Here is a 22,288-nt window from a genome sequence, read left to right on the forward strand (position 1 = left end):
CCCATTTCATCCTTTCTCTGTAACCCCATTCAAAAGCAGATCTACAATTCAGCCAGCCTTGATTTATTTCAAAGTTGCTTTTCTATTGATGCTGAAGGGAAGGCTGTCGGAAGTGACACAAAGTCAGAATTATTCGAGCCACTCAAATCAACAGGTCAGTTTTGCTCCATTACTGAGGTGATTTTCTAAGCTAAGGATTTAAGACGAACATTGAATTTGAATTGTTTTCAGTACTTCCGGTCATTTGCATGAAAGCTTGGTAATGTTACCCTTTAATGATGAGACAAATTCAGGGACAGACCAGGTTAATTTTGTTAGTGATTGACAAGGTCACAATATTGCAATGGCTTTGTTAGTCCACAGAATCATGCCTTTTATTGACTTTGAAATGCCTCTTCATTGGCTAACCCCCTCATATCCGGAATCAATTTGATGCACCTCATCTGCATCACCTCCAAAACCAGTGTTTCATATTACTCCGTTTGATTTAATGTTAATGATTATATGAACCAATCCTATTTGTCATTTGATATATGTGTGTGCACATGGGAAAAGCATTCATTCATTATCTCAATTTTTAAAAAATGTCAATATTTCCACAGATGATTTTTTTTTACGTGAAAGTCAGAAATAAAATCATGATTATTGTTTCAGGATCCATTCTTGAATTTTGAATTGAAAACTATGATGCGTGAAATTTTGGAAATGAGCAAGATGCACTCCTGTACAATTTGAATCATCCCTAGAATGTAGAAGTTGCTGTGACTCAGTATTCCCATCTCTTATTTCGCCCCCCCCCCCCCCCCCCCCCCCCCCACCGGCTTGCCTGGTCACTAATAGAAGGCTGGAAAGACCTAACCACGGTAGTCGGTCCAGAATCAATTAATGATCCTTCAGGATAGGTAACGATGATTACCACTCTTGTCCTTGGTGCCATTAAATGAATCTGGTGTGGCGGCTCACCGAAAGGCAGGCGATCCGGCCCCACTTGTAAGCCACTTGGCGGAGTAGCCAGCCAAAGTGGCGCCGTCGGGGGTTTCCCTTCCTTCCAGCTCAGGGCTCAGAAACCCACGTTGGGGACCACGTGACACTCGGGTGACGTCAGCGCCCTCCAGCGCTGTTCTCAGCCTGGTCCGGGCTGGGAGTACAAGTGCAGCCTAGCAGCATGCAATAAACTAGTCTGCGCACTGAGCTCAACCCATCTGGTTGCATGTGTTATTGCAGGAGCAGAGTAGCCGCCGCTCCACTTGTCTTGGTTTATGAGATTCTAGTCTGTTTCACAGTCATTTTACCAGCTGATTTGATGTAAGCTTTTTGATCCCAGCATGCCTTAGAGATGATTGAATTTGTGTCCTGTCATCGATTTAGTAACTTCTATTTTGCCATTACCCTTTATCTTGTACCTTGTATTTTGTAATATCCTTTGAAACAGTTCCAAAACACTTCACAGAAGAGTCATAAACTGCATTTGATAGGTGACACACAAAGTTTCCCAAAATGGGACTGAAAATCTGCTGTCACTGTGAATCTTCAACTTCTTTAAAGTAGAAAGAGAGAGGCAGAAAGATGGGGGGGGGGAAGAAGAAGAAATTACAGAACTTAAGGACCTTGGATGAAGGCAGGGTTCCCTTTGTGGAGTGTGAACTAAACTTGAGGATAATCAAGAGACCAGAATAAAAATTTGATATTAGTCAGCTGTATAATCATTATCATATAATCATATAACAATTACAGTACGGAAACAGGCCACATTGGCCCTTCTAGTAAAGGGGCAATGTCAGAAAGATATTTGAAAGTAAGAAATTTCTGGCATTGTTCACCTGAATTATGGAAAGTCTCACGTGTTAAATACAACTATTAAATTTATACTACTTGTGTATAACTTTGCTAATATCACTAAGTTGAGTGGAAAAGCAAATTATGCTGAGGATTCAGAGAGATCAAGATAGGTTGGGAGATTGGGTAAGGGTCTGGCATATGGAGTACAATGTAGGTAAATAAGAGATCGTCCACTTTAGAAGCAAAAATAGATTATTGTTTAAATGGTGAAAGATTGTTGCTTGAACTGGCAGTGCCTGTACATGAATCACTAAAAGTTAGTTTGCACCTCTAACATAATCAAGAAGTTGAATGGAATGTTGGCCTTCATTGCCAGAGGGATTGAATTTAAAAGCAGGGAAGTTCTACTGTAACACTAGAGGGTAGTGGTGATGACGCACCTGAGTACTGCATACATTTTAGATCTCTTTAATTGAGAAAAACACTGGTTTTGGAGGTGGTGTAGATGAGGTTCATCAAATTGATTCTGTCTATGAGGGGGGTTAGCCAGTGAGGAGAGATTAAGTTGTCTGGGACTATATTTGGTGGAATTCAGAATGAGAGGGGATCTTAAAGAAAAATATGAAATTATAAAAGAGCTAGATAAGATGGAGGCAGGAAAGTTGTTTCCACTGGTAGGTGAGACGAGAACAAGGCAACATAGCCTTAAGATTTGGGAGAGTGGATTTAGAATGGAGATGAGGAGGAACTGCTTTTCCCAGGCAGTCATTGTAGAATTTGCTCAGAAAGCAGGAGAAGCTGCTTCATTAAATATATTTAAGGCATAGATTTTTGCATAGATAGGGAATTAAAGTTTATGGAGAAGAAAGCAGGTAGGTGGAGCTGAATCAATGGCAATATCAGGGAGCTTGATAAATGACAGCACAGGCTTGACAGGCAATTTGGTGTTCTCCTTCTTCTTACCATCTGACTCTATACATATGACCAAACGAAACAGCATTTCTCCGAACCACGGTGTGCACACCTAATATCCATCCCATAATGATCCTATATATGCATAAAAACATGATATAAATATTTATAAATACTTCAGAATAATTTACTTATTTATAAGAGACCCAAGGTTCCTCAATCTCCCAGCCTGTGGGAAGAAGCTATTTCTCAGCCTGGCATTTCTGATTTTGATGCTCCTCTACCTCCTTCCTGATGGTAGTAGGTCAAAGCTCTGGTATGATGGATTGTAGGGATCCTTGATAATCCTTGGATCACTATTAAAGCAATGCTCCCTGTGGATGTCTTGCGTTCTCAAGAACTTGGTTTGTGTCTGAAGATGTCTCTAAGTGGTGGTTATGGTAGATTGGTCAAGAACAGCAAGTAGAAAACACATTACTAGAAGATGCATTAGACTCTTCTAGTAAAGGTCAATGCACGAAACTGCACCAAATCCCAATCTTTGGTTGACAGTTTAAAATATAAGGATTTATCTTCTCTGGATATTGGAATGAATGTGTTTTAGTTATTGATAATCTCAAAGATTTGTCTTGTATTTTGTGCTCCAAGTTATTTCATATGTTAGGATCTGTGTGACTATCCTGTTTTACTGTATCATTTAAAAAAAGTCACAAAAACTGCCCCTACCCAATTGTTGAGATTGGTAGGAATGCAAAAATTATCATTTTAAGCATTCAATTCCTTGTATGTTTGTACCCTTTTTGTTGGTATCGTCTAAAGAGAATACTTGTGCAAGCTCAAAGATGTATATCTTTGAAAGAGGATTATACATTTATAATTTCACAGTAATGAATATGATCCATCGCTCGTCCGTGAGGCAAAAATTCTTTTCCGTTCCTTGGGACAAAAGTTGGGTGTTCATTGTGCAAACCCTGAAGTATTGAGTTGCGAGGTCTATTTCCATCCAACAGTATTTTCTCGCCTGCCAAGGGAAAAAAAATTAGAAGAATAGAAAGATTAAATAACTTGCACAAGTACAGTACATTGTATGTATTTGCAGAAAACTGCATTTTAATTCTCATTTCTACTATTCAGTTTTCTCAGTGGGTTAGAGGTACCCAGCTCAGTGTCTTAACGAGGGTTCTGCTCATGCAGATACTAGTCAGTTTTCTCAGTGGGTTAGAGGTACCCTGCTCAGTGTCTTAACGAAGGTTCTGCTCATGCAGCTACAGGAATATTCTGCACGAACATTGAATTGAATTGAATGCTTACTTTGGAGAGGAAGGCAGTATGAAACTGGAGGGCATTAGAGGACTAATTAGGATTATGCTTAATATTTTCAGGATTTATTGTCATGAACAAGTCAAAAAATTCAGTGTTTTGCAGCTGCATCATAGAGGAAATAATCATATTCTAGCCATCTTGCAACACTGTATATTTTTTTAAAGAGTGCATGAAAAGTAAGGCAGTATCGTTGGTTCATGGATTATATGGGAATCTGATGGCAACAGGGAAGAAGCTGCCCTTGTGCCACTGAGTGCTTGTCTTTAGGCTCCTGTACCTTTTTCCCGATGGCAGCAGAGTGAAGAGGGCATGGCCTGGTTGGTGGGGGTCTTTGAGAATAGATGCTTTTTTAAGACACTTCTCGTGTAGATGTTTTTAATGGAGTGAAGTCGTAGGCTGAGTTAACAACCACTTGGAGTTTATTATTGTCTTGAGAGTTGGCACCTCCATACCAGGCAGTGATACAACCAGCCAGAATGCTCTATGGTACACCTGTAGACATTTACAAGAGTCTTCGGTGGCACACGAACCTTCTCCAACACCTCACAAAGTATAGGCGCTGGCGAGCCTTCTTTGTGATTGCTTCAACAGATCTTCGAAGATGTTAACACCCAGGAATTTGAATTTCTTGAACCTCTCCACTATTGAGCCCTCTGAGGACTGGGTGGTGTTCCTCTGACTTCCTCCTGAAGTCCACAATCATCTCCTTCTCCTTGGTTTTGCTGTCATTGATTTCAGATTTATTGTCATAATACATGACATCACATACAACCCTGAGATTCCCTTTTCCTGCAGGTGCGGCAGAATTACTACTAATTGGTTGTGGAAAAGATAAACTGCACACAGCGAAATATTAAAAGGACAAAGAGCATAAGGGCATTTTATCTGAATGCCCGCAGTATTAGAAATAAGGTTAGTGAACTTGAGGCGCAAATCAGTACCCATGCCTATGATTTGGTAGCCATCACGGAAACATGGCTACAAGGTGACCCTAAATGGGAATTAAATTTTCAAGGGTATCAGGTGGTGCAAAGAGATAGACAGGATGGTAAGGGAGGTGGAGTTGCATTCTTAATCAAAGATGAGCTCCAGGCAGTAGTGAGGGATGAGCATAATGTTGAGTCCATTTGGGTAGAGATAAAGAATAACAAAGGGGAAAAAATTATTGGTGGGTGTTATCTATCGCCCACCAAATAGCAATAGTTTAGTGGCACAGGAAATAAATAGAGAGATAAGTGAGGCATGTAATAATGATACGGCAGTAGTCATGGGGGACTTTAACTTCCACATAGATTGGGAAAATCAAGTTGGTCGTGGGAGTCTGGAAGAGGAATTCATAGAATGCATCTGTGATAGCTTTTTTGAGCAGCATGTTAAGGAACCAACAAGAGAAAATGCTCTCCTGGATCTAGTGTTGTGCAATGAGATAGGTAGAGTAAATGATGTAATAGTCAGAGACCATCTGGGAAATAGCGATCGTAGTATGATTGAATTTCTCATTCAGGTGGAAGGGGAAATAGTTAGATCTAAAACTAATATATTATGCTTAAACAGGGGTGACTACCATAGGATGAGGGAGGAATTGGGCAGAGTGGACTGGGAGCACAGGTTAATTGATGAAACAGTTGAGGAACAGTGGAAGATTTTCAAATAAATATTTTGTAATGCTCAACAAAAATATATTCCGGTCAGGAAAAAGGGCAGCAAGGGAGGGAAAAATCAACCATGGTTAACAAAGGAAATAAAGGAGAGTATAAAATTGAAGGTGCAGGTGTACAAAGCTGCAAAGAGCAGTGGGAAACTGGAAGATTGGGATAACTCTAAGAGACAACAAGGGGTTACAAAGCGGGTAATGAGAAATGGGAAAAAGGATTATGAAAGTAAATTGGCACAAAATATAAAAACAAAGCAAAAAAATTTATAAATATATAAAATGGAAGAGGGTGGCCAGAGTTAACATGGGACCCTTGGAGGATGAGAAAGGAAAACTGGTAGCAAAACATGAGGAAATGGCCGAGGCATTGAACAAATATTTTGTGTCAGTCTTCACGGTGGAAGACACATCCAGCATGCCCAAGTGCGGAGTTAAGGATGCGAATGTGGGGAAGGCCTTGATAAAATAGTTGTTACAAAGGAAGTAGTGATGGAGAAACTAATGGGACTAAAGCCAGACAAATCACCTGGTCCTGATGATATGCATCCAAGGGTTCTGAAGGAAATGGCAGAAGTTATAGTTGATGCATTGGTGGTCATATACCAAAATTCCTTGGATTCTGGGCAGGTCCCAGCAGACTGGAAGACAGCAAATGTCACGCCACTTTTTAAGAAGGGATGTAGGCAGAAGACTGGAAATTATCGGCCAATTAGCTTGACGTCTGTAGTTGGAAAAATGCTTGAAGCCGTCATTAAAGATGAAATAGTGAAACTTTTGGAACGTAAGGGTTCAATCAGGCAGAAGCAGCATGGTTTTAGAAAGGGAAGATCTTGTTTGACAAATTTGTTAGGATTCTTTGAGGATGTAATGGGTGCGGTGGATAGATGGGAACAGGTTGATGTTGTATATTTGGAATTCCAGAAAGCGTTTGGTAAGGTGCCGCACAAGAGACTTCTCAGTAAGTTACAGGAAAGTGGAGTCCGGGGAAGTCTATTGGCATGGATCGAAAATTGGTTGTCTGACAGGAGGCAGAGAGTTGAGATAAGTGGGAGTTTTTCAGGTTGGCATAGAGTAGTAAGTGGGGTGCCGCAGGGGTCGGTGCTAGACCCGCAACTGTTCATCATTTACATTGATGACTTGGAGGGGGGACAAAATGTGGTGTAGCCAAGTTTGCGGATGACACCAAATTGAGTGGAAGAGCAAATTGTAATAAGGATACGTGCAGAGGTGACTCTGGAGCAGGAGAGAGCACTGCTCAAGGAGCTGAAGAAGGAGTTCGTCCATCATTATTGAATGAAGATCTACCGGGACCAATGCCTGAAGAGGGCGCACAAAATCAGTGAACCGGTGCGGACTCGAAAGGCCGACATGGCCTGTTTCCGCTCCGTAAATGGTTATATGTGGAGAGTCTGCAGAGGGATATAGTTAAGATGGATGAGTGGGCAAAGGTCTGGCAGATGGAGTACAATGTTAGTAAGTGTGAGGTTATCCACTTTGGCAAGAAAAATAACAGCTGAATATTATTTAAAGGGTGAAAAACTACAGCATGTTGTTGTGCAGAGGGACTTGGGAGTGCTTGTGCATGAATCGCAAAAAGTTAGGTTGCAGGTGCAGCAGGTTATTAAGAATGCAAATTGAATGTTGGCCTTCATCGCTAGAGGAATTGAATTCAGGTGTAGGGAGGTAATGTTGCAACTGTATAAGGTACTGGTGAGACCGCACCTGGAGTACTGTGTCCAGTTCTGGTCTCCATATTTGAGGAAGGATATACTGGCTTTGAAGACGGTCCAGTGGAGGTTTACTAGGTTGATCCCTGGGATGAAGAGGTTGACTTATGATTAAAGATTAAATCGTCTAGGATTGTATTCGCTCGAGTTCAGAAGAATGAGAGGAGATCTTAAAGAAACAGGATTATGAAGGGTATGGATAGGATAGATGTAGGAAGGTTTTTTGAGTTGGCCGGGGAAACTAAAACGAGAGGACACAGTCTCAAGATTCGGGGGAGTAGATTTAGGACAGAGATAAGGAAAAATAGTTTTTCCCAGAGAGTAGTGAATGTTTGGAATTCTCTATCCAGGGAAGTGGTTGAGGCTGCTTCATTAAACATATTTAAAATTCGGTTAGATACATTTTTACATGATAGAGGAATTAGGGGATATGGGGAGAAGGCAGGTAGGTGGAGTTAGGTCATAAATTAGATCAGCCATGATCTTATTGAATGGCGGAGCAGGCTCGATGGGCCATTTTTAGCCTACTCCTGTTCCTACTTCCTGTCCCTATCTAAACAATCAAAAGAACTGTAAACAGATAACAAATGTAAACAAACTGCAATACAGGGAGCCAAAGAAAAATCAGTAAAGAGCACAAGAAAGAGTCCATAAATTAGTCCCTGATTGATTTTGTTGTTGAGGAGACTGATGGTGGAGGGGTAGCAGCTGTTCCTGAACCTGGTGGTGCATCTAGTGGCACTTATAACTCTTATTATTGGCAGCAGTAAGAACAGGGCGTGTGGTGGGTGGTGAGGGTCTTTGATGATTGCTGCTGCCCTCCAATGGCGGCAAGCCCTGTAGATGTACTCAATAGTTCGGAGGGTTTTGCCTGTGATGTCCTGGGCTGTGTCCACTAGCTTTTGGAGGGTTTTGCGCTCAAGGGTATTGGTGCTCCCATACCAGATCGCGATGCAGCTGGTCAGCACACTTTCCACCACTCATCTGTAGAAATTTGCCAGGGCTTTTGGTGTTATACTCCTGATGAAGTAGAGGCACCAACGTGGTTTCTTCATGATGCCATTGGAGTGTTGCGATAGTGACTCCCAAAAACCTAAATGTGCTCACCCTCTCCACCTTTGATTTTCCTCCCCTCTCCACCACCCCCCCCCCCCCCCCCCCCATGATCACTAGACTAGATTGTAAACTTCTGGCTTACCTTTCTTAAAGTCAACAATCAGCTCCTTTTGGTGATATGCCTTTTCATAATGGGGGGTGGGAAGAGGGGGTGGAAAGAAAACAAAAAGCAAAGGTAAAGGCATTTATTCTCCACCTTGACATCAGTTCAACTACTTTTATAAAAACACCAATGGCAGATGCTGGATGCGAACTCCGATTCGTCTAGGACACACATGTCAAACTCTGGCCCGCAGGCCAAATTTGGCCTGCGATATAATTATATTTGGCCCGCAAGATCATTTCAAAAATGTATTAGAGGTGGCCCGCTGGCCGCCGCGCCAGTATAGCGCATGCACAGTAATACAACAAATCCCAGAATGCATTGGCGTCAGCCTGCTAATCGCCCCCACCTCCTCTGTTTACGTTGCAGGGTCTCACCGTGGACTCTGGTTTTGGGGCCTGGCCGGTGTCGTGGGAAGCCAAAGCCGCTTCCCAGCGCCCGGAACCGGAGGCCTCGGGCCTGACCTCTCCAGGACCGTTGCCCACTCCCCCTCCCTGCCGCAGGCTGATCCGCGACTCACGGTGACGGGGCCGCTGATCCGCCGAGATGCCGCCCTGCAGCGAGAGCCGATGCCCCCGCACTGTCGTTGTCCAACCCGATCGCCCGCAAACCCCGCCCTCCTGCTCTCAGGCCTGAGTAAGTATTATGAACTTTAATCTCAGGATAAAACGATCTTCCAATAGTTTCATGTCACAGTGATAAATATATTCCTGGTTAAAAATGGTCCTGCACCTGGATACAAGCTCATTAGGCATAAAACTTGAAAAGTGTGTAAATGAAAGGATATCTGTACCAATGGAAAAAGGGCATGGCAAATAACCCTGCTAGAGTTCATGCCCACAATCAGTCACCCATTTGATTGTTTCAGGAATCATGTTATTCTCCCACATTCTCAATAGCCCTCAGATTTTACTATTTGACAGCACACTAGCAACATTTGACAAATCCTATTAAATATTATTTATTGAATATTTTATTTCTCATTTGTTAATGCTTTTGGAAAGAGTTTATCCAAAACTATTATTAAACATTTATTTTAATAAGAAAAAGTTTAACATTACATATGTTGAAAGAAGAGAAAACATGCAGATGTTGTTGAAAATTTTCAATAAATATTTAGTTCGGCCCTCGACTTAGTCCAAGTTTTTAATTTTGGCCCTCCATGAATTTGAGTTTGACATCCCTGGTCTAGGGGATAGCCCCAAAGATGAAGTGAGCCTCTGCAGCTTGTTCTATAAAGGCAATGCCACTCAAAGCGGCTACTTAGGGGTCATCAGTCCATTACCCAGGAGCCACCATCAGGGCTCCAACAGTGATTGGTGCTGAGATTAGGGCTCTCTCCTGCCACCCAGAAATTTCCTCTTCCCATTCCCCCTCCATCCCTCGCTCTTTCACCAAGGCCGCCGAGACCAAGGTTTGGAGGTCAGTGAGTAACCAGAGAGAGCAGGAATGGATGTGCAAGGTGAGGGGGAGTGGAGAACCAGAGCTAGGGAGTCCAATGGATGAAAGAGGGGAGTGAAGAGCCAGGCTTGGCATGCCAGAGGGGCAGCACCTTGCAGAAGAGCTGGAAGAAGGAACCTTAAGTTTTATCATGAGAACTTTTTTTTGTTTTAATGCGGGATCAGTGGCTCTTTGTTACCCATAATCCCCTATGCAGAGCAGAGCAGTTCCAGCTGCATGGGGGATTATAGGTAACGAAGACTGCCATTGCTCACGGTGACAGGCCACACTACTGCACCACTTTCCCCACCTCCCTCATCTCCGGAGGATGACTTCTGAAGCTAGATCAGCCTTTCTAGGCCTTCTCCATAAAATGTAAGTTCACTTTTTTTCCCCTCGTTGAGCCAGCTCCAATGCAGCGTCACTCCATAAAAAGGGCTATTGAGTGCAGGTGCATCCCCATTCTTTATACAACCCAGTCTCCATGGTATCATCGGAAAATGTGTTATTGTCATCCCGAGCTTAGGCGTAAAGTAAGTAGAGGGTGGGGGGGGGGGGAAGGACGCAGTCCTGTGGTGCTCTGGTAATGATGGTGATTGTGGAGGAAAAATTCTTAGTCGTCATCGCTGATTATGGTCTGCAGGTGATGAAATCCATGACCCATTTACACAGTGGGGTGTCAACTCCCAGGTCTTAGAGTTTGATGATAGTTTTGGGGGGATGATGGTGTTAAATACCGAACTGTAGTTGATCAAGAGTATCCTGATGTATGCACCTTTGCTGTTTAGATGTTCCAGGGCTTTGTGTAGGGCAAATGAGATGGCACCTGCTGTAGACCTGTTGTCACGATAGACAAGCTGGAATGGATCCATGTCACCGCTCAGACAGGAGCTGATCTGCTTCATCACCAGCCTTTCAAAACATTTCAGTGCAGTTGATGTAAGTGATACTGATTGATAGTTGTTAAGGCAGGTGACTGAACTCTTTGGGCATCAGTATGATTGATGCCTGTTTGAAACAGTTGGGTAGCACACCCTGCTGAAGTGAGGTATTGAAGATGTCCGTGAATATCTTTGTAAGTTGATCTGCACAGATTTTCAGTACTCAGCCAGGAACTCCATCCAGACCGGGTGCTTTCCTCGGATTCACTCTCCTGAAGGCAGCACGCATGTCATCCTCAGATGCAGACAAGATGGGATCGTCAGGGGATGTGGGGGTGCAGAGAGGTGGTTCTTCGCTGTTACTGTCATCAAATCGGGCTCAAGGTTGTTGCCATTATACCATTCAACGAGCTGATCTATTTCCCTCCTGTATGCTTTCTCATTCCTGTTTGTGATTCTGCCGACAACTGTTGTCCTAGGCAAACTTGTAGATAGCTTTGGAATTGCCACACAGCGAGTAGAGTAGTGGGCTAAGCACACATCCTTGGGGTGCACCTGTGTTGATAATCAATGAGGAGATGACGTTGCTTCCAATTCGTACTGACTGTGGTATTCCGATGAGAAAGTCAAGGATCCAGTTGCAGAGGGGGTTACAGAGGCATAGAGTATGTAGCTTCTTGACCAGCACTGAGAGAATAATGATATTGAGGGCTGAGCTGTAGACGATGAAGAGCAGTCATGTGTATGAATTGCTGTTTGAGGTGATCTAGAGCTGAGTGGAGAGCCAGCGATATTGCATCTGCTGTGGAGTGATTGTGATGAGAGGCGAATTGCAGTGGGTCCTGCTTAGGTATGTGTTAATTCTGACCATGACCAGCCTCTCAAGGCATTTAATCACAGTAGAAGTTAGTGCTCTTGGGTGGTAGTCATTGAGTTGTTCACTCGACTCTTCTCTGGTGCCAGGATTATTGATGCCCTTTTGAAACAGGTGGGAACCTCTGACTGCAGCAATGAGAGGTTGAAAATGTCCATGAACACTCTGGCTAGTTGGTTGGTGCAGATTTTCAATGCCCTGCTAGGTATGCTGTCAGGGCCTGACGCCTTGCGAGGGTTCACCCTCTTGAATGATATTCTGATGTTGTCCATCTTCAGAGACAGTTATCACAAGGTTCTCAGCCTTTTCAGGGATTCTAGTAGGTACTGTTTGGTTCTTCTGCTCAAAGCAGACATAGGTTTTCAGCTCATCAGGTAATGTAACCTCACAGCCATCTATAGTGTTCTTCAGATTTCATCTAAACTGCCCAAATAATTGGAAGCTTTGGAACTAGTGAACTTTGCATGTGGGATATTAGTTAAGATCCAGCTGTTGGTAGTGTCTTTTTAAAAAAAATGGTATTAATATTGTCTTGCTTCCTTATTTTGGGTAATTTTCTAAGGGAGGAGAAAGCATAATTTTGCAACATATGAGCAATCTTCAAGGGCTGGTGAAAGCATTACAGGAAGATTCCTGATGATCTCACCCTGGTAGCAGTCATTGAGAGAGTGAATATTTCATTTCAAATCCTAGAAAAAACACTGGAATCCAACAATTTTATTCAGCCAGATCAGTGTTATTTATTAATTGTTAGTTTGCAGGTGTTTCTCAAGCATCTTAACTGAGAATCTGTATGTCAGTCTGATTCAATAATGGGTTAAATTTAGCTGGCAATGTGAATATGTGGAATTCACAAATTACAGAACTGGCTCAGGAAGCAGGGTTCCATTTGGAATTTTGTTCATATACAGTTTGTGTATTCTGGGGGGTTGTTACACATACTCTGACCCAAGTGAACATATCATTCTGTAGATCTCCTTTTTGCAGGTCACATTTCAGGCTTCCATCATTTGCTTGTTCTTTGGCATTATTGTAATAGCTAGCAAACCTGTAGAAATGAAACCTGTTGAAGTTTTCAAATTAAGAAAATTATTTAGTGGACATAGCTCCCTTTTAAAATAAATAATTATTGTAGAGTGTTGCAGGTTTTGTTTAGTCATTGGTTGAAGATCTGATAATTTTTTTCCTGTATAGGAAAAGTCGATTGTGTGGCCTTAAACTGTGTACCATACTGTTAATCGAGTGTCTCCTTAGGAACGCAAGGCAGTGTTTGTGTGCGCAAGATTCGTATCTTTACTAATTCAACAATTGCTCTATCATTGAGTTAATAATTATCCTCCACCCCCAGAAAAGCTTCTCAAAATCCATCCAAGAGGTGTGGAATTTTAATTGGCGTATTCAATTTTGAGATCCATTACTGCTTTTTATCATCTACCCTGTGCAGCCATTTCCAGAGCCAGACGGAATATTTTTGAGTTTCATAGTTGAAGTTTGCAAAAAAAAGTAAGTAAAATACATTTGTTTGGCCACAACTAGAGTACTGTGTTCAGTCTGTGTGTTGCGCTTTAGCAAAGATGTACAAAGGCTTTAAAAAGGGTGCAGGAGAGATTAACTCACATGATTCCAGAGGTTAAGAAACTCCATAAATTGCAGAGACTGAGTTTGTTCTACATTGAACACAGGTTGCAAGGAGATCTGCTTGAAGTACGGGTATACCCTGCTTTATGAATACTTGAATTACAAAAATTCACTTTTACAAAGAAAGTCATGTTCGCTTTTTAAAAAAAGGATTTAAATGGCTTTTGAATAGTTTTTTTTTGCTTTTACAAAAATAGCCTCCCATAGAGGTGAATGGGTCTTCACTTTACGCCATTTTGGCTTGTGAACGGTTTCCTCGGAAAGCTCTAGTTTCATAAAGTGGGGTACACCTGTATTTGAAATCTTAAAATAGCTTACAGAGACTGTGTAATTAGAGATAAACTGTTCCCTATGCCCTATAACGAAGCAGATTCCAAAAGTTATGTGAGGAAATAAAAATGGACACAAGTGATTATGGTCCAAAGTGCACTACTAGAGTTAAGTAGAGGCAGATTTAACTGCATTCAAATACGAGCCAGATAGTATGAAATTACATGAATTGGTGCAATCTATGGGGAGAGATTGTGGGACTGTAACTACCCTATTTTTATGCTTGAAATGCGTGCGTTATGTGTGTTTTTTTAAAAAAAAACAGGTAACCCACTGTGTTATATGCATGCATGTTGTATGCAAGAATCTTTTACACATTGAATATAAAAGTGAAGTAAATTGACCATCCATTGGTTCTAATTTAAATTGGGTTTTTTAAATTGCTTTAATTTAAAATAACCAGATAACATCTTAAGTTACAAGTAAAAAAAGCATTGAAACGTGTTAAAGTAAAAATAAATAAATAAATGCACCGATTTACCTGGAGGGTTGGAGGAAAGCCAATCAGACACGGGAAATGTACAAACTCCTGACAGACAGCAGTGGTTACTGAACCTGGGTTACTAGTGTAACCGCGACACTCACCATGCCACCCAAAGGATCACATTGTTCATTTTCATCATCAGAATCTGTAGCCCCTGCAAATCCTTCAAATTTGGATTGTTCACTCATCATTAAAATACGAAAGGACAGCCTGCGACGGTTCTTCCGTTACTGTAGTCGATACTGACATGTCATCACCGTCACTATGCCATGCTGATTTTTCTGAATCCATTGCGTGTACTGGTGTTAACTTATCCCACACTCTGGCAACCTATTTGCAAACTTCAGTATAGGTTGTTCTTTTCAACCGTTGCATCTGGCTGAGGTGAATTCAGGAGTGCTGTTCTGTATCTATTCCTTCCATTCTGATCTGATGAACGTCTTGCATGGATGATTAACGGAAATATCGAGTGGCTGCCTTTTACATGTCAGCCCACCCGGATTTACTGCCATGTGGGCGCCAACAGAATTTATAGTCTTTTGAGTTGAATGCTCTTTTGTGAGGTGCCATGGAATCAAATATGATTCACGTTCTTTGGAGGGAGGGAAAAACTGCCTGGTCTAGGCTTATAACACCTTTCTACCCACAATTTCATTACATTGAGGTCCATCCAATATTGGGCATTCTTTTCTCATGGCAATATTATTCTTAACTATGATCATTGGCTTCAATTTACTGCCCCCTTGTAATGCAGCAAAGGACTACAGTAAAGCACAAATTTTCATGTCCTGTTGTGGTTATGGCCACATTTTTTATTTCAGAAGCAGTCACAGTTCTTGTGGTGAAGATGTCAAAGGCCTTTGGGATGTCGTTAATGTTAATGACATCCGCAGATGTGATTTTTAAGTTAACATATTTCATTGGTGAGGAAGCTACGAAAATCCCAATCTTCTGGAAGTAGCTGACCTACATTTGTTCTAGTCCTTACCGATACTCCATTTCATTTCGTAAAACCACCCCTTGAAATCCGGGTAACCTCTTTTGCGTGCCAAAGACTTACTTTCATCTGAATGGTGACTGTATATACAGCCTTATTTTTCTTCTGTATGATTAAGAACTGCCCTCCGATGGCAGTGTTCCCTGTGAATGTACTCAATAGTGGGGAGGGTTTTGCTTGAGATGTCCTGGATTGTGTCCACTACCTTTTGGAGGGCTTTAAGCAATCACATGGTTGGGTGCGAGTAAACTTGAGGTCAGTCAGCCAATTCAGTTGAGAGAATTGCAGATGAATCACACTTGGCCAAACGTATTTCTCATTGGGGGAAATGAGATTGTTTGCTGTCTACATTTGTAGATTATTGCCACCCACATGGAGATCTCCTGAATGTAGTTAGTTAATTAATGTTTCTCTCATTTTGGAAGTGTCTACAGTAGCCAAAAAAGGCTGTGCTTTCCATGTTCATTTAGATAACCATAAAATCCTTTCTATGTTTAGTACTTCCCATAACAAGATGATATTGACTTAATAATTCTGGTTCTGATTAGATTTGGATGGAGACATTTTAAAAATTAGTAGGCCAGAAATTCAATAGGTCAGGCAGCATCTGTGGGGCCAGAGGGATAGATGATATTTTGTATTTATCCTGCATCAAGATTGAGTGTAACAAGGTGAGCCAGTTAGGGTGAGGGGAGGGTGGAGCTAGAGACTTCCTGGCAGGTAATAAGTGGACGGAACAATGGGCTGCACACTTAAATTTGATAAGGAATTTGATGAATGGAACTAGATTAGGGAGGAATAATGATCAGAATCAGGAGAGAGAGGATGGATTAAATTGGACTGGGCTGGGGGGGAATGTAAGGGAATGTTATAAGATTACCTGGGAGAAAGAGAAAGGAAGGAATGGATGTAGGTGAGGTTCACCTGAAAGAGGAAAAGTCAATGTTTTTGCCAATGGATCGTAGACGATCCAAGCAGACTATAAGGTAGGTCAGATGAATTGACGTAGGAATGGGAAAGTTGAATTGTATGCATCTGGAAGCACAGGTTGGCTATTGCAGACAAAGCACAGGTACTGCATAAAATGTGCTGTTGTGGAGGCCACTCCACCTCATCTAAAGTTCCATTTGGATGTGGCTAGGGAGAGTGTGTTGGGGGAGGGATATGTGAGGCTCCATGAGTGACCAGTTCTACAGGGTCAAACCAAAATATATACAAATAACCTTAAATAAAATCTGGAATGTGCACTTTAATCACATGAGAAATGTTTGCTTACAAATTAAAAACTGAGTACAGGGGCAAATCGACAAAAAGAGTGCCTTTGTCCCAAACATTATGGAGGAGTCTGTATGCGCAGAATGCAAAGATAAGGTGAAGGGCTTGGACCAAAATAATTCCATCTGCATGTCCTGGGGTAAGTTGAGTGAGAACAGGAATATGGGAGATAGAAGAGCTGTTGATTGAGGGCTCCATCAAGTACTGCAAAGCGAAAGCCACATTTCCAAAAAAAAGCACATTTCAGGTGTCCTGGAACAGAAACTCTACGATGTTTCACTGAGGGATTTATTGTGCAAAATCAGTAGCTCAAAGGTGGCAGAGGAGATGTCTGGGTAAACTTATACCTCTCACTTTGTTCATTTTAGATTGATCACAGTGTTTGAGCTACCGAAAGAAAATAGACACACACACCGAGAGCAGTTCAGTTTATACAAATGTTTATTACTAATTCAAAAGCTGATTTCACACTACAATATGCAAGCCCTTCCCAAGTATACTTATCAACGCTTGGACTGGTCCCAACTGCCGAAGCGAGGCAACGACTGCACACTTGTAGTAGGTTGTCAGGGCGCCGGTAGCAGCCTCTCCACCTCCCCCGACCGGGACGTTGCTCGGACTCTGGCTGTTCTTCCTTCTTGACAAGGGGTGTTCCCACCCCTCGGAGAGTCTAAACTTCAGCAGCAGGACCACAGGCTTATATACCCCAAAAACAATTAATCATGCGCTACTCCTTCTAATATTTGTCAGTCAAAATCAAAACTGAACATTACATTCTACAATTTAGAAGATTAATTATTATGGAACCAGGATGTTATAATTTCCTGGTTTATCTCGTAGATACAAAGACTTATGAAAACTTCTCGAGCAAGACAGGTTGTGACCAATTCATCAATTTCAGAGTGTTGCATTTGACAACTGCTTTCCCTGGGCCTCACAGTGGAATTCCATTTCAAAGTGTATCTTCAGATAAGTCCCCATGGCTGAGTTTAATTACATCTGCTAGTTCTGAAAGTAAGGTGACCTGCGTGTGGACCCAGTGTCGTCAGTTCCACACAAGCAAAAAGCATCTGGGTACATGGTTTTAATCCTCCATTACAGGAGAGTACGTCACAACCAGTGGAAACTTGAAGAGGGTGCTTTGTACATGTGCAGCATTTGGGAAGTTTGTCACCTCTTTGTGTTCAAGCCATGAGGTAGAATTGTTGGACGTCTGGGGGAAATAATGGTATTGAATCAATCTAATTGTTTACGAAAATAGATTTTTTAATAGTCTTTCTAACTATGTAGCTAAAATATTCACTCGGGAATTTTATTTTACTCGCTCCACACCTCAGCAGTCAGCCATTCCCTTGCTCCATTTTGTCCATTCAAGGCATCCTGAGGCATCTGATTATTTGTGGCAAGTAAATGTGGTATCACATCAATATTTTACAAGGGATGTGGACTACAACGTAAAAAGTGTCATGCACAGAAATGAGTAGCACAGTTCTTTCTTTCTTTGGCTTGGCTTCGCGGACGAAGATTTATGGAGGGGGTAAATGTCCACGTCAGCTGCAGGCTCGTTTGTGGCTGACAAGCCCGATGCGGGACAGGCAGACACGGTTGCAGGGGAAAATTGGTTGGTTGGGATTGGGTGTTGGGTTACCACAGCGTCAGATTTTAATCTGTCACTGACAGTAAGGAGTTAGTATGCTTTCCCCATGTCCGTGTAGGATTCTTCCAGGTGTGCCTGTTCCTTCCCACGTTCCAATGAGGTTTAGTGGGTTAAATGGTTACATGGGTGTGGTTAGGTGGCACACACCTGAGTCCCAGAAGGGCTTGTATCTCCTCATCTCTTATTTTTAAAATAAACTGCCATAGGCTGGGCTGTTTCTTTCAGAATGACCTGGGGTCATTGCAGCTCCAGGACTAACTGCATATGTGGAATGTCTTTGTTCATAAGACCCTGACCCAGGCTCTCCAGCTGCCAGCTGTAACTGCTTTTGAAAATTTGAGAATTTTTAATTGTTCAGTGACATTTGAAAACCTGTCAACAATATTGTATTATTTTAAAAAGATTTTGTATTTATCACAAAGAACACAATTAGAAACATTGAAGTGAGCCTAATTGAATAAACGTAATTTACTTTTCTCCTAACAGGTTATTTTTTCTCTCATTATTTCAATGGGATTACAGGGCTTGCACCAGTTTAGCCTGACATAGTCAACAGGCAGATTTCCCTGCTATGCAGGCTGTGGAAGTTCATGCTGCCCTTTTGGATTATCGGTGTTTATGAAAGGAGAGGAGGTAGGGGAAATTAACCCTAGGCTACCATTCATCCCACAGAAATATGTGATTTCTATGTGGAGAGAGCACTGAGAAGGAATGTGCATTTCGGCACTTGTGAAGCAGAAGCCAAATTCTGTTTTGGGTTGTGGATGTAGAGTTATTTCACTGAAAACTTTTTAAATTGAATTTCTTTGGTTAAAATCAAGTAGCCTATAACTGTTGTTAATGTTGTATTTGAGCTCTTTATTTGAGTGGAATTCATTTTGTGATTGAATCCTTTCTTGAAGGATGTTTTATAGATGCATCTCAACAGATTAAGAGTGGCCCAGAGAGAAAAAAACACAAAATCTCTGCTTCCCAGATGAACACTGATAACTTTGAGTCCAGAGTTATTATTTTTAAGCAATAAAATTATTCCATTGTATTATTATTTATTTTCATTCTGAATTATCTGACCATTTAGACACTTTTGACAGTAACCCAGTTCATATGGCTGCTGTGCAAAACAACTTAACACACACAGTTGAAAAGGGACTTTTTGTTGAAACAAATCTTAGAAAAATGTAATAAATATCAGTGAATGTTTTTTCTATTTCATTTCAACTATCTATAATAGGAAAACCTTTCAGCTGAGGTTCTTAATGTCCCACAAACTGTTTCAAGATTATTTTGTCATGCAATAAAACAGAAAATGTGATATTACACAAAATGTCCTTTAGTCTACTGTAAGGCAGGCAGATTTGCTACCAGCAAAAATTGTCCAGTGCTCCATACAGCCAGAGAAAGAGAAGCAAAAGAGAAATACCCCCATGGTTGCTGAATATCCATGGCTTCACTTCCTGCACTCCCACACCCTCCGCAGCCTTCATTCAAAACCCAAGCTCCAGATGCTCACCTATGACGCGTTCAGGAAGCCTCTTGCATCTCTGTTCCGATACTTGGTACTCTTTCAGCCAATCTCCAGCAGTCCATAGCCTCTTGTGAGTCCATTGACTGCAGTTGGCAGTAGCCCACATCCTATGTGGGTACCTTGCCTTGAGACAACAACAATCTATGTGTTCTTCAGTCTTGGAGCACTTCACTGGTCACAGTCCTGTGGGTCGGTCATCTCCTCTGCTTCTCCTTCCCATGGAGTCCCATTTTCTGTTGCTCTGCCTTAGTCCTCCGGTTCACTAGAGTGTGCAGCCTCTCATGGCTGCTGCTCATCATCGATGCCGCCAGCTTGGAACAGATTTTAAAATAAATTATCACAGGCTCCTTTTAACAGGGTGTTTAAAGCCTGTACAGAGCCAGTGGCAGTCAGATTGGGTGGTTGGACACTGTGGTGGACCGTTGAGACTTCATTCCCCGCTCTCTGCAGGTCTGCTCCAGCAGCGCTGCCATTTATTTTTGAAGAGGAGCAGCATTCTAACCAGTGCTCCTCCTGGGCCAATGGTACAAAATGAACCGTGCTTCTGAGTTTTCTACGCTCCTGCCAAAAATTAATATTATGGGAGTAAATGGAAAAGTGAGGAGGGAGTGGAACTGAAACCATGAAAAAGACCACATTAATCTCCTTGATTTTCAAGGAGACACTTATTCAGTAATGTTGCTTGTAAAATTTGCATTTTGAAATGATTTTGTACTCTTTAAACTCATTTAATATGAATGGCACGGTTAGTACAACACTTTTTCAGCAACATCTAGAATAAGTTTGTACATTCTACCCACGTCTGCATGAGTTTCTTCTGAGTGCTCTGGATGGTCACGAATGTATTTGGGGCGGTGCAGGTTTATGGGAAGGAAGAGCGCCCGTTACTGTGCTGTATCTCTAAATAGTCTGGCAGCAGGGGAATAGAAGCCATTGTCCCTAAGATACTCTAAAGTTGACTGAAATATTTTTGAGGGAATACCCTGTACTTTTTGAGCAGTGGCTCTCATATTTTCAGTCTGACTTTCAGGATGCATTTTTTTGTTGTTTTTATCTCTGTATGGCCTGTTTTGATTTTTCTAGTTCTCTATTTTTTTTAATACAAGAGCAAGAACCATCTTTGGATAGCTACTTGGGTAAGATCAGATGGAAAAAGAGACATTGTGGCAGTACACATCCATGACAGCAGGCGAACCGGCTCTGCATGTTACGGCCGTAACACGATGGCGCCGCTGGGAGTGTCTCTTCTACCGGTTGGGTCCGCATGCGCATGGGACTGCAGCACGACGTCACTTCTGGTGTGAGGCTGGGACTTGCGGAAAGCCTTGTAAGGCGCAGTGCAGGAAGTTAACAACTGGAGTGCAGATGAGCCCACTGAGTACTGGTTTCGTTCTTTCAACTCTGTATAGCTACCACTGCAACATTACCTATTTTAGTTCATCACTGGTGTGGATAAATTTATCTGAGAACTAAAACCTCTGGTGTAATCATGATTGTATCAATTAATATACTTTTGCTCTCGCCATTGTATTTTGTCGTTTTAAATATGTTCAAGCCAAGTAGCCTTTTTCTTCGTGTTTGCCTTACTTTGACTAGGTGTTTTGCAGTTTATTTTGGGGTAATTTCAGGGCATGTTCAGAATACATTGTGAAAATAAATAGACAAATTAACCAACTCTTTTAAAACATTTTTTCTTCTCAGAAGTTATGAATTTTGTAAGGAAGAAGCCAACAGCACAACGTGATTCCACAGAAAACATGCAGTAAGTCTCCTCTTACAATTTTAAACATACAATCCTTGCAGGAAGTGGATTTGAAAATCTTGCAAGTGCAAGGAAGTAGAATTACTTTAATTTCCCATCTTGATCTGTATTAATGGGTCAGTACTGATTACTGATCAGGAGAATATGAAAACCAGGCAAAGTATGCAGTCTTTAGTGATTATTGCTCGATAGGATGTGCACATTAAAGTAAATATGCTACAGCTGTGATTATGTTCATTATTTCCTATTCTGTTGATACTCCATGACAAACCCTGGAAAAGTGAAGTTTGGTTAACTTTTCCCAAAGTTAACGTCAGTATGCAGAGAAACTTAAAATGGGGCAAATTAATCTAAATCGGATTTATTAATTGAGTCATTTTTTAAAGTACACTTCTGCAAACAAGCATCTTTCAGACCGTAGTCTTCATGTCACATACTAAGTATTGACAAGGACAAAAGCTTGACATAGATTTTAATGATTAACTTTAAAGAATAATTTGTGAAGAACTGATGGAGACACCATTCCTGATCAATTTAATTTGTTAACAGAACTTCCGTCCTCTTTCTCTCTTCCCCTCCTCCCACCACAGTTCTCACCCCTCTCTCATCCCAGATACTTGGAGATACTAATTCATTCTACTTCTCCCAGTGCTGATGAGGCATTAATTTATTAATAGTATCCTCCCTGATTAATGTTTAACTGCAGTCATAATTTCTCATGGAGCTTCACCACCCACTTGTAAGAGCAAATATTGTTTTGGGGCTGCACTCAATTTGGTGAGGAAGAACAGCAATGGCCGCTAGAGTAATT

At 41.7% G+C, this 22,288-nt stretch overlaps 1 protein-coding gene across 1 annotated transcript in view; it reads left to right on the plus strand.

The window, feature by feature from the left end:
- Positions 1 to 22,288, plus strand: part of msantd2 (Myb/SANT DNA binding domain containing 2) — a 49,767-nt gene that overhangs the window by 20,325 nt on the left and 7,154 nt on the right. Inside the window, exon 3 of the mRNA XM_069894509.1 lies at positions 21,417 to 21,477. Coding sequence (XP_069750610.1) covers positions 21,417 to 21,477 — 61 coding nt within the window. The remainder of the gene's footprint in view (positions 1 to 21,416; positions 21,478 to 22,288) is intronic.

This window comes from Narcine bancroftii, chromosome 8 (genome assembly GCF_036971445.1).
Source record: "Narcine bancroftii isolate sNarBan1 chromosome 8, sNarBan1.hap1, whole genome shotgun sequence".
In the NCBI taxonomy this organism is placed as follows: Eukaryota; Metazoa; Chordata; class Chondrichthyes; order Torpediniformes; family Narcinidae; genus Narcine; species Narcine bancroftii.